General features: G+C 47.5%; 1 protein-coding gene across 1 annotated transcript in view; it reads right to left on the bottom strand.

Moving 5' to 3' along the window:
• Positions 1 to 13,260, bottom strand: part of Tshz3 (teashirt zinc finger homeobox 3) — a 75,926-nt gene extending 62,666 nt beyond the window's left edge. The window contains exon 1 of the mRNA XM_057762822.1: positions 12,583 to 13,260. Coding sequence (XP_057618805.1) covers positions 12,583 to 12,622 — 40 coding nt within the window. The 5' untranslated portion in view covers positions 12,623 to 13,260. The remainder of the gene's footprint in view (positions 1 to 12,582) is intronic.
• Positions 13,261 to 13,463: the final 203 nt, after the last annotated feature.

The raw sequence follows: 13,463 nt of genomic DNA, 5'->3' as shown, positions 1-13,463 counted from the left end.
CTAGTGGTTACCTGAGGACCCCAGCCCAGACCTTCTTACCAAATGGGGACGCCAGAGGTTTGCAACGGAAAGTTAGACTCTGTGTCAAGCCCTTCATGCAAACAATAAATATTACTTCTGCTCATAACTGGACTTTTCTCCAGCATCGTCTTTGAATGTTGAACCTTTTTCAATTAATTAAAAGCCACGCACTGCAGAGTGCATATTTTATCAGCCCTCAGCTGCTTAAGTGTCTAGAAAAGACCAGGCCGTTTTTCTTTCTTTCTTTCTTTCTCTTTTTTTTTCTAGGCAAACCAGAGCAAGTACTTGCAAGGGTCATATCTTTTTAATTATCTTTTCTCTCTTTGATTAATTATTCCGTCTGACAATAGCGTGTTTCTAATGCTATTCACCTGCCTTTGATGATTGACAACTTTTCTGTCTGATTCAGAGCAAACAGCTGCTGCCACAATCTCCTAGCAACCCGGGTGTGATGGATGAGCCCCCAAGATGGATGGTTGCAATAAATCATGTCTCCAGCCATAAAACTGAGAAAAGGGGATAAGAAGAAAAGCGAACCAAAAACAAAACAAGATTTCTCCCCATGAGTGCACTCAGTTCCTTACCAATTGTACCTGAACTGCACTTGTACCTATTAACAGCAAAGTTTTCCTAATTGGGGGGGAAAATGGAAAGGTGGCATTTGTATCAAAGGTGTTTACAACCTTTCTGCAAATTGGCACTTGTACTCTTAATTACCGCCAACACCGCCCAGTGCAAGGGCAGATGATCAAAGTTTTGCCTTCTTCCATGAAGTCTCAGCAAGCAGCAGCAGCAGCAGCGACTGATATAACCTGATGTGATTCCAGGTACCAACAAAAGATGGATCTGATGCTACCTGGTTTGAGGCAGCAGCTGGGAAACCCCCAGAGTGAACCCTAAGCCAGGGCCATGGGCAGTGCAAAGCATCTGAGTGTTAATAAAGTTATTTCAAAACACACACACATCGCATGCACAGAAAGAGAGAATGAGAGTTGCCTTTTAGCCAGTGCACAGTCTGAATCCCATTTCTTTCAGATGCCATTTATTTATTTATTTATTTGTTTGTTTGTTTATTTATTTATTTATTTATTTATTTTTGCATGTTCAGGAACTTTTTTCCCACAAGCCTCTAGGCACGTAAATTCAGTCCCTTCACAAATTCTAGATTCTTGTGTTTTTAATAGGTGGGGGGAAAAAACCTCCATCTAACTTTCTGTCTCACCATTTTAAGAAACGAATGGTCACACTGTAAGTCTGTGAGTAAGGCTTCCATTTCGTTAGCAAACCCAAATAAAGTTGTGTACAGACTACGAACGTGGCCCCTGACAACTGCATTTGCACTATCAGGGCTTCCGTGGTTCAGAAGACTGGAGCACGGAGGCCACAGCTTCTCTTTTCCTTTTCCTCCTGGGGAGCCAGGCACCAAGGCCTCAGAAACAGAAGAGTAAAGGCCATCAGGTTGCCACAGCCTACCTCCAGACATCTGGGGGCTCCAGTGGCAAGCCAGCCTGCGTCCCTAAGTACTTCCAGTAGGTGGGGGTGTCCCAGTGCACAGAGCTTGAGGGTGCAAAAGCAGCAGAAATGATTAACTGGCAGGCCCTGCAAACAGCTGTCCACATCAGTCCTAGTGGGGGTCGGGGGGGCCAGCTGCAGAGAACAGAGTGCAGACACAAAGAAAAGAGGCTGCTGGGAGCTGAGGCAGGGAGCCGCAAAGGAAAATTTTTTTATTTCAAATATTCTTGAGACATACAAGTGTTTTTTTACTTCGTTCTCACACTACTAACCAAGCAACCGGTATTTTTTTTTAAGTTATATTGTGCTAAGCTATTTCAATACAGATTTTAAAAAAAAAAAAGCATGACACAGAATTTAAAAAATCAGACAAGGGTTCGGTAAGTACGGCTGTTTATATTTTAATGTTTGGTACGTGACTGCCTCCATGGGGGAAGAATAACAGAGAGAGAGACAGACAGACAGACACGCACGCACGTGCACACATACACACACAGAGAGACAGACAGACACACACACACGCACGTGCACACATACACACACACAGAGACAGACAGACAGACACACACACGCACGTGCACACATACACAGAGAGAGAGAGAGCGCTTTAGTGCCAATCATACACACTTCATTTTCCTTCATGTCCTTTAAAATTGTTTAAAATTAAAACTTTATCCCTCCCTGTCTTTATGTTTTGGGAGACCTCTACTATAAATACAAGGGGGCTCCTGTCTACTCTGCAGCAATGAGAGTCCAAGGCCAATCGATGAAACACAAACACACACAGACACACACACACAGAGAGACACACACAGCCTATAGCCAGTCCCGTCTGGTACAACTCTCAAGTTACAGGTTTACTCAGCAAGTCTAAATAATATTCAAAATGATAAATGGTACCCCAAGCCCAGCATCTACCATCAATCTTTTTTTAAGGAACATCCATCTTCAATAACGTACGTTTGAATCATGTGAAGCCAGGAGCCCTGAGACTCATTTATCCCACCCCTCACACGCGGGGCCTTGCTTGAATGATACCTGTCAACTGCTTTCCCCATTCTGCACTAAAGGGAAGGAACAGAAAGTGGGGAGAGAGAGAAGAGACACAGGAAGGGCAGGGAAGTCATCCAGTGTCGGAAGCTGAGCAGTGCGGCTCGGCTGATCATATAAAGGAACACAGCATCTTTGGTACCATGGCCAGTCTTGTACCCTCATGGCAATGGCACAGAACACATCCTGAAGACAGCCATACACAGGGTAGGCTGGAGCGTCCCCTCTCCCTACCTCCCCTCTCTCCACCCTCTGCCTCTCGCACCAAATCAGCAAAGCTCCGAGAGCAAGCCATACTGTACTGTACTGGAGGAGGAGGGGACAACTGGGCTTCCCTCCCCTTGCTGTTGTCTGGCCGAGGCCCATATGATAAATGACATATGTCATTCTGTCAGGAGGAAAGGGTGGGTCAGTGATGTATGAGTCCGCTGAAAAGGAAATCGACTGTTTGGCATGGCGAGGTTCTTCCCCACCAGGATTTAGTTTCAGAACTCTGAAATGAATTCGCCGACGTTTCAAGTGCATACTTAGGGCAGGCTGCCGGGAGGCCTGGGGAAATCGCGCTTTATCCTCCCCCTGTCCTTCCGATGGCACACAAACACGCGCGCGCACACACACACCCTAAACCAATCCTACTACCAGATACCTGGAAAAGGCCATGTGCACACCAGCGTCCTCAGCAGCCACACACTGGGGGTTATTAAAAATACGATTTAAGAAGAAGAAAAAAAAAGAATGAAATGGAGGGCAGGGAGGTTAGTCCTTTTATTTATTTATTTTTTAATGGCAAAGGGCTGACACAAAAGCAAGATAAAAATTAGCATGTTTGAAGTAATCGGCCCGCAGCTTGACATCTGCATAGTAAATTTTAAAGGAAAAAAAATGTGTCAGACAGCCATGCGCCGATGCGCCCTCCCCCCTTTCATTAGCTCACTGCCAGGGTGGTACCGCTCAACCTCATTACAGCGGGAGGATTTATGAAGCTGAACCCAATGGCAAAGGAAAGGCATCTGTCAATAATTGTAGGAAGCTGCACTCACAGCTTTGAAATCTCATTAAGTATGCAGTTATCAGGCATAAAGATCAAAAACATTACTCAACTCCGACAGAATCTTATGGGGGAACATTAATTAGCAACAGGCCTACAGTACAAAAAGAGAGAGAGAAAGAGAGAGAGGGAGAAAGAGAGAGAGACACACACAGAGACAGAGGAGGGGAAAGATTTCCTCTCACACCTGCCCAAACCCACAAACCTAAAGCAACACTCCCCCTCCCGCCCGAAAAAATAATTCCCAGCATCTGAGACTGATCAAGAACATGAAACGAGAGAGAGAGAGAGAGAGAGAGAGAGAGAGAGAGAGAGAGAGGCAGAAAGGGGGACAGGGAGGGAAGGGGTGGGTGGCGGGCAGCGAGGGTGGGTGGAGGGAGGCGGGGCTACTGGTTGAGAAAGGCCTGGCGGTGAGGACAGAAAAGGAAGGAGCTGTCAAACTTGAGGAGGATGTCAGCGCCCGCCCTGATTACAGGGGCCTTTGCAGTTCACAGACCTTTTATCATTCCACCCATCAAAACCAGCCTAAGAGTCAGAGTCTGAGGACTGGGCTATAGGTCTGCAGCCCAGGATGGGCCCAGACTCAGGACTCTTGTCCCTTTAGACCTAGGCCAACCTGCAAGGTGGGACACCCACCTGCCCAAGTCCTGCTTTCCTGGGAATTAGGTCTGCAGTCAGGCACTAAAGCCAACAAGATCCTTGGAGGAGCCCTGAACACAAGCTAGGGCACTGATGCCCCCTTCGCACACCTTTCCGTCCTCCTAGGAGACGGCGGAATCCCCTTCTCGCATGCACACGCAGCTTTGTAGATTTGTGTGTGTGATCATTAGAAGCACGTGTAGGTCAGGCATGGGGACACAGGCCTGTCATCCTAGCATGCAGGAAGCTGCAACAGCCTGGGCTACAGTCTCAAAAGCCTCACATGTAAATAAATAAGGAAATAAATAATAAAGAAAGAAATGGAAATCTCACAGAAACTGTTGTCAAGTTCACCTTGGGTCATGAGGCTTTAACAGATTCCCTGTAACAACATCTGGGCGGGGGGGGGGGGGTGGCTACAGTTGGGCATGCAAAAGATCAACATGCTGCTTTAACTCAGGGTACCCAAGAGGGGAAAAAAAATTAAACAGTATGATTCCTTGGCCTGCCACATTGTCCACCACTTGCAAGCTGCATTGGGAGAGAGTAATTTATGCACATTAGGAGCCTTTTACCCCCAAATCTCAGGCAAACTTTTATACCCTGTGGAGGGAAGGAATGGATCCATTCTGGGTGCGTTAAAGCTGGGAGTGTGGGTGGTGAGGTGGTTCCAGTACAACAGGCAATATCAGCCCTGGTATTTCATGAATAGTCTCACACACACGTACTCACACACGTTCATGCATGCACGAACACACACGCACACACACACATATGCATACACATGCACACACACATACACAAGTCCACGGAACATATGGAATGAGGATAAAATACGTTGTTGCATTTTATTTCCCTTATTATATTATTATAGAAAAGCAGTCTTTTCCACCTACCATCAGCACACGCATTATCTCGCTCCCCTCCCTCTCTCTCCTACACACACACACACACACACACACACACACACACAGCATTTCCCATAATTCTACACCATGAGAAAAACCGAGGAATCAGCCACCTCCCACTTCCCTACGCCCTCCTAAGCCATCCTCTGGTGTCATGACTACTTCTAAAGCCTTTACCTCTCTCCTCCACACCAGACAAAACCTTCTCTTAATTAGCCACATCTTTAAGGAAACTGGCATTAAGATCCCTAGGCAACAGGCTTGGAGATTCCTCCAAGCCAAGGAGCCATCCTTCGGAATCCCAAAGAGCTCAGCTCGAACCAATTGTCACCTGTGACCCAAAATAGTTTGCAGCCCTTGCGCATTAAACCAGACTCTAGAAGAAGAAATGTTAGCGTTCGTTACAATAAGGTGTTTATATTTTTTGTATGCTTACAACATTACCTTTATTATGTGTAACATCAAAGTGATTATAGCAATTACATCTAACAGAATTAATTACATCATTCCAGGATACATAATGCATTAGAGGTAAGCCAAAGAAAGAAAACATCTTGATTGTAGTAACTATTGTTGGTTAGGCTTTCTCCAGCAGCAATGCCAATCCAGTGGCAGCTTGCAGGGCCCTGGAAGCTGAGAGGTTTCGGAGGAGATCAGGCTATTTTCTTAAAATGAAGTGACACTTTTGCTTAATAATATGTTGGCACTAGGGGACATATAAAATCGATTTAATATTTTTTAAGTGTAAATCTTTAAAAGGTGCTGGTTCATTCACCCACCCAATGTTCCTACATAAAGAAAAAAGCACATGGGTGAAAGACTTACAAGTCTTTACGTATGCAAAATAAATGCACTCAAGGCTTCATTAATATTAATTTAAATTCAAAACCCATTTACATTAAATTGTTCATTAAAAATTGCCTATTTTATGCAACATGCATTTCTCAAAGAACTCAGAGGAAACTGAATACATAGGGCTAAATTTAATGATGGGGACAGAATATCAAAAGTAAATGAATTTGAATCCTCACATGTAGAGCCCTTTACTCTCTATTAAAAGGAAGGGGGCTCCAGTTTGGGAAACAAGCGAGAATTTGGAGTATTCTGTTTTCTACTACCTTAGACTTACGAAGAAGACATTCTGGTTTATCACAGACAAGGAAGAAAAAGTGGTGTGTGTGTGTGTGGGTGGGAGAGAGAGAGAGAGAGAGAGAGAGAGAGACAGACAGACAGACAGACAGACAGACAGACAGACAGACAGACGGAAGGACGGACGGTGGGACAGAGGCCAGCTTTTAGCCTCAGGTTTCCAACTGAACTCAAAAGGACGGAGCGTTAAGCTTATGTTTCTAAGAAAGTACCTTAGTGAGCATTTCCCACTAGCCATCTTGGTGGAAATTGATAGTTTCCCTCTCCTCTATCCTCTGTCCTCTGCGAGCCCTTATTGTCATCGTCAGGAAACCAAGAAGTAAGACAAGGAGTGGATGAGTTCCTTGTTTGGCCCCCCTCCCTCCTCCAAACAATCTGAACTTCCCCTGTTTCCCCAACAGCTGTTCTGGATGAAGAAAGCACGGTTATAATTAATAACACGTGTCCCGATAGTATGGATTACTAATTTATCATTAAGCCCAAATAAATTTAAATTATGCTCCAAGAACCACACCTTTGCATATCCGAGAAAAGAAAGTAGAGAGATGCCCAGGAAGTCCAAAACATACAACTGTCAGTGGAACGCCCTTTAACCCTCAGTGCATCTCGTGTGCTAGTAGGCTGGAACAGTGGGAAAATTTACAGAAACGAAGCTAATTAAACCCAAAGAATTTAAAAATTTAAATGCTGATCAAATCAAGTGTATTGTGCTAGAAATGTCCTTTTAAAAAAAAAAAACGGGGCTTATAAAATATTCAATATTTGGTCAATTACACTACGTAATTCTTCCAACAATGATTCCTAAATCTCAAGTCTGTCAGTCATTCAGGCAAGTGGTCTTAAGCCGGCCATGTGGTGCTACTGTCTTCCCTAAGATTATTTCCAAGAATGCACCACCTTACTCTAGCCACAGAGACCTGAATTTTTAAGTCCACACTGAACGTAAATTTTTACACATGCTGAAAAAAAAATAAAGGGTAGCTCCAAAGTCCACCATTTCTTACCATGCAGGTTTAAAAAAGAAATCCAGAAAGAGAAGAAAAAAATATATTCATAGTCATTGTTTAGTAGGATTTAAAAATTAATTGAATGACTAACTGCAAACACTGGAAACTAGAATTAATCTGTCTGGATTTTTTTTTTAAAAAAAGGCTTACAGACATTTAAATGCATGTATCAGGACACTTTATCAACCTAACATAAAATTGTCATCTTATCTTATTATATGACTATTTTATGCATGTGTCAAAGAATTTAAAAATGACTGCCTGTCTATTGAGTCTAATTACAAGTGCACATTTTCTGCCTGGATGTTCAAGCCTCCACCATTGTTACCAAATAAAATATATTGTATTCACCTTTCATTTCTACCTTCAGACACAGAAACCACCATTTAGAATGTTAAGAAAAGCATGAGCCTGCACCAGGAGCCTCTCCCAGGGTCCCTGGTTTGGCCTGGCCTCGCTGCACTCAGGATGTAGGTAAGGGCAGAATGTTATTTCCAGGACCAGCAGCTCAGTAGGCCGGATACCGGCACAGAAGGGTAGACACAGACCACCCCACGTTTTGTTTTTTAGCTACCAGACCAAAGCTATGCATGGGTTGTTCAGTGGCAGGTAAGAATGGAAACAGCCTGGAGGGAAACCTCAAAGGCTGCACCTGGAGGGCCTGATAGGCTTAAAGGAGGCTGTAGCATCAGGACCACGGCACACTCGCCAGTTCCTTCCTTGCTCTTCTCCGTGTCTGTGTTTTGCAGCCTAGCCAGACCTCACTCTGCAGCCCACATATAAAACAGAAAGCACCCGAGAGCAAGAGCGGATCCCTTCACTGAACATGCTCCTTCTCCTTGCGGAAGTGTCAGGCTTGGACTGAAACACGGGTAGGCACCCTCCCCACTCACCTGCATCGCAGTGTCTCCCCGGGCCCTGACCACCGTCATCTCCCATCCTCCTCAGTCCACTAACCAATCTTTAGCAAAAGAGAGGAAACACAAGAGTTCCGAGGCGAGCAGGAGAATGACTTGATCTATCAGCTGCTGGCACCTTCACTCACACTCAAGCACACCCAAGAACAAAATGACAACCTCCACTCACAATCAAGGGCTGCCCTGGAGTGCACTGAAGCCCTCCCTGACAGCTGTCAGGATCATGGAGTGGGGACACAGAATCTGAATTCTGGAAGGTTCTCTTGCCCAGGCAGAGGCCCACAAGAAGGTTCCTTGACTTGTGTTTTTTTCCTTCATAGACTTGATTTCTTTTTTCTTTTTATATCTATATGGTTCCCTTGGTTTCAAAGGAAATGAGGAGAGAATAAAAATAAAATAATAAAAAATAAAAAAAAAATAATAAAAAAAACCCCACATAGGCCAGCCATAGCCAGTTCCATGCCACCTCGCCTGTCGCAGGCCTGAGAGGAAATAAATTCCCAAGGCAGATGCGGGCATGTCATCCTGGGTGCTCAGGGCTTCCAGGAGAAAAGGCAAAAGCTGCCTTCGGGAGCTGCCCTAAGTACGAGGCAGCTTGATGAAGGTGTCATAGGCACACACCAGGTGAGCCACCTCTTAGGTGGGCCCCTTCTCAGGCATGCGCATGTCCACTGGCAATGCCAGTGACCTTCCTATACCAGGGAAGCCCACAGAGTTCAGTGACACCAGCTGATCCTAGGCCCTTTTACAAAAGTCAGGAGGCTTGAAGACTGACCCTCACAAACACAATGCTACCCCCCTCTCCAAGAACGCCATAGAAGAAAATTCCTTTGAAAGGAAAAAAAATAATCTAAAAGTCGCTGATGAGTTCTTGCTCCTGAAGATTTTTTAAAAGTCGAACAGTGATTTTCTGTGATCTATCCTCCAGAAAATATATACACGTGGATAAAATAAAGAAAGCTGTTACGGATTACTCCAATTCAGCACTGCTATTTTCTGAAAATACTTGTTTAAAAACAAACACTGTGGCTGGGGGAGGACCCTATATTAAGCAAGGAATAAGGGCTATTTTGCTTAAAGAACACTGGCCAGTGCTCACCCAGCTCCAATGGGTAACAACAATCTTTCCAGTACAAATGTCTGGCCCTTTTATCGTACATGCTCCGAGGAAGTAAACTCCTGCCCAGATTTCTGTCCAGCAGGTGAAGAAACTCCTCTTTCTTTCCCATTCTCCCTCTCTGCAAAGAAAAAAAAAGACTCCCAATCGTGCATAATTTCTATTTTCAAAATCTAAATTGCAGAAATCCGTCTTTTCAGGGATTCTTGGAGCCTGCTTCGGCCTTTCGGGGAGCTCTGTTACATTTGGCCTAGATAGAAAGCCTGCGTGCACCTGTGTGCTTCGTCTGCAAGCTTCTCCCCAGCTCTGGGCCCTTTGTGGTTGTTATTCTACCCCAGACCATTAAAAGGGCCCTAATTCCTATGACATGATTATCCAGGTACCAAAGCCCATTTGTCACCTGCAGCAGAAAATTGAGTTAATGCACAACTAAAGGCAGCCAGGACTGTGTAATATCAACTTGATTACATCAAACTAGCTGCAAACCTAATTCTGCTGCATGACACTGCGTCAAGCTTGTCATCTCCAATCATTAAAGCTGTCAGGAATCCATCAGGTTTACAGCTAATTAGGTGAACACTAATGAAGCTGGCAAAACAACTTTTCTTTTTTTATGGCTGAGCGGACCTTTCAGTTTGGTGTGTGGGGGGGTGGGGGGTGGATTCTCGAGTATTTTCAAGGTTGCTGTGGACAGGATTTCCAGTCACCAATCAGCAGACATCTTTCTTTTTCCCACTGTCTCTCTATCGGGACAAAGCAATCAATTTGTCATCACTCCCAGTATGTCCCCAAAGCAGCTGTGGGAACTAAAAAAAAAAAAAAAAAAAAAAAGGAGGGAAAACAGAGAAGTTCCTAGTCATCTGTCCATGCAAACAAGCAAACAAAACAAAACCAGCACCTCGCACAGCTCACTTACTGGCCTGTGCGGACTCAGAAGCAGCCTAAATGTGGAAGGGTTTTGTGTGGAGCTTCTCAGTCATCCTGCACCCCTCCTCCACATGTCCATTAGGCAGAAGCATTCTGATAAAGTAAATCCAAAACCAGGGTATGAGAAAGAATGAAAGCACTCATTCTGCCAACTTCTGATTGACCATTAAGCTATTGATGAATGTGCCTGTCAGGAGAGAGACAATTAAATCAAATATGAAACAAAGTCGCTTTGACGGGTCATTTTGATAGAGCAAAGCCATTCTTCCATCTCCCATTAGTCCTCCAGTCAGGGTTTATAGAATGAATTTTCCTTAACTGACCTGAGATTTCCTGGCTGGCTTAAAAGTGCAAAAAGGTTAGTGAACAGGTTGCTTCAAAAACAAAACAGAACAAACAGATAAACAGATATCAAACTAACAGCACGTTTGAGAAACTTGTCATATGGGCAAGGTGGAAGAGTGCAGACACACTACAGAGTTCAAAATGAAAAGGAAAGTAGCAACCACATATGTTTCATTGGATGGAGGCAGAGATACCTTAAAAAATGTGTACCCGAAAAGGAAAGAAAAAAAATCTCAGACTGGAAGAAGCCCAAGACATTCCTACTACCCAACTTTGTAAAGGATGCCTCCAAAGTTTTAGAGTTTATTTTGGGTAGATAAGCTCACTGCTAAAGCCTGGAATTTAAAGGAGGAGGTAGGATGAGCAGACAGCATCAGTGAGGAGGTGAGCTCTCTGTTTGGGATCTTCAAACTTTCTAAATTTGGGTAACACTGAGTACAGAGGAAAACACGCATTCATTCTATGCACCAAACCAAGTTTAATCCCTCTTAAGGTTTCTTCACAACACTGACAGGCCAGTACACTTCTGGGAGAAGTATCTCATGGTTCCTTCTCTCTGACCCTGGTAAAGAGACTGCAGGCCAGAGTGCAGCAGAGTTGGAAGTCAGGCTGATCTAATGGTCATCACCACCACCACCGGCCTGGGTACCACCATCACCAGTCTGGGTACCACCAGCATGCAGAAGATTACTCGATGACCCTTCTCTCAGCCCTCCCCTCTTCTATCAAAAGAGAAGTGAAAGGGAAGCAGAATAAAGAAAAGGACTCCTAAGTAACCCTCCCCTTCAGGCAGCATCTGAGCCTTTGCATGTCTGAGTGTTATTCATATCAAAATACATCACGTCCATATGTGGTCCTCTCTCAGCAAGCCGCCCCAAATCCCTGAAGTTGCACTGACAGGGCCCTCCTGACGTCACGGAGCTTGGCCTCACTATTGCAAGTGATTTATTGATGTTTATTGGGAATGAATAGATCAAAGGCACAGGCATGACGGGCGATCAATCAGTCATCAAATCAAGGGTGGCAACCGGCCAGAAACCCTTCTTCCAGTCAACGTACCCCCAACCGACATTATCGCAAAATAATGTTGTATGTGTGCGTTTTGTTTTGTTTTCAATGATTCTCTTTTCCAGAAAGAAAAAAAAATCAACTCAGACCTAACAGGAGTTGACGTTCCTGGCGGAAAAAAGGGGGGGGGGGAGTACTCAGATGTGTCCCAGAACTAAGTGCTAGAAGAGGGTAGAGAACAGCAGCGGAAAGAGAGGGAGGGGGTAAGAAGACATTCACGAGTGGAAGAAATGTCAGCATCCACCACTGACCTGACAGTCATCTGACAATACCCAGACTCTGTGCGCTCTGGTTTCCACCGCTGTACCCGGTTTGGGCCCAATAAATGAAGAATCAATCGAATTAGCAGTAAGGTGGCCAGAGGGATCGGCCAGCTCACTCCCTCGCTAGCTCTAGTCCGTGTAGGCACCGGGTAGTACCCAGGACAACACAGAAGGTGTCCCAAAGAACTCAGGTGACCCCGCCCGCCCCCCACCAAAAGACACGGGTTGGAGAGCGCCTTCCCTGCTGCAGCCAAAGCGGCGGAGGTGGGGACCAAACCCGACTCGGTCGTCCCCGGGAGGGTGTGCGAGCGGGTCGAGCGGAGAGCTTAGCGGGGCAACCGGGGGGCGCGCGCACCCCGGCAGGAAAGCCGCGAGCCTACCGGGCTCCCGGAGTTACTCTGCGCCCGCAGAGAGACAGAGAGAGAGAGAAAGAGAAGAGAGAGAGAGAGAGAGAGAGAGAGAGAGAGAGAGAGAGAGAGAGAGAGAGAGAGAGAGAGAGAGAGAGAGAGGCGAAGAGTGCGGCGAGCAGTGCGGGGGCCGGCAGCCCGGAGGCGCGGCGCGAGCAGAGGAAGAGGAGGAGGACTGGAGGAGGAAGGGGAAGCCGCTCGTACCTGCTGCGCGCCGGGGCGCCTGCTGCTTCCTCCTCGGCATGATGCTTCTCCCGCGACTGCCGCCGCCGCCGCTGCCGGGCTGAGCCGAGGGAGGGAGGGGCGGCGGGGGGGGCGGCGAGGCGGGCCTGCTCGCAGCCTCCCCCCCGGAGAGCGGCCGCCCGCAGGATGCTGCTGCGCCCCGGCTCTCCGCGTCCCCCCCTCGCTGCGCTCCGCCGCGATCCCCGAACGTGCGGAGGGAAGGAGGGCGGGCGAGGGAGGCGCGGGGAAGGAGGAGCGCGGGGGGAGGAGGAGGAGGCAGAGGAGGAGGAGGAGGAGGAGGACCACGCTGCCGGCGGAATGGGAAGTTTGACAAATCGCTCCAGAGGCCCAAGGAGGAGGGGGCGGGGAGGAGCGGTTGCCCTGCCCCCCCCCCGCCCCGTCCCTTGACGAGGTGCGCGGGGTTCGGGGCTGGGGGGCGGGGAGAGAGGGAGGAGAAGGCGGGCAGAAGGATGAGAGGAGGAGCCCGGGAGCGACCCTGGTCGGTCCTGCCCCGCTTCCCGCCCCCGGGCAGGGAGGTCAAGGCATCCGGGGGTGGAGGTGTCGAGGAGGGTTGGGGGGGGCGCAGCCGCCGCCGCGGCCCGGGGCTCAGCGGTCCAGTCTTCTGCCCACGGCGCGGATGGAGCGGCGGCGTCGGCAACAGGCAAGCTTAAAGGAAAAGGAGATGATCGTGTCACTCGCCTGCCCGCGGGGGCGCCCCCAGCCCTGGCCCCAGTGCCTGCCTAGGACCCCCGCCCAAGTTCAGGCACCCAGAGCAGGCCCTCAGCCTCCGCCCTGAGCGGTCACGCAGGGGCGCGGGGCCCGCCCAGCCGAGCCCGTCCGGGGGAGCCCGCAGCCCCCGCCCA

The sequence above is a fragment of the Chionomys nivalis genome, chromosome 2, assembly GCF_950005125.1.
Source record: "Chionomys nivalis chromosome 2, mChiNiv1.1, whole genome shotgun sequence".
In the NCBI taxonomy this organism is placed as follows: Eukaryota; Metazoa; Chordata; class Mammalia; order Rodentia; family Cricetidae; genus Chionomys; species Chionomys nivalis.
This window is presented reverse-complemented; position numbering and strand designations above follow the sequence as displayed.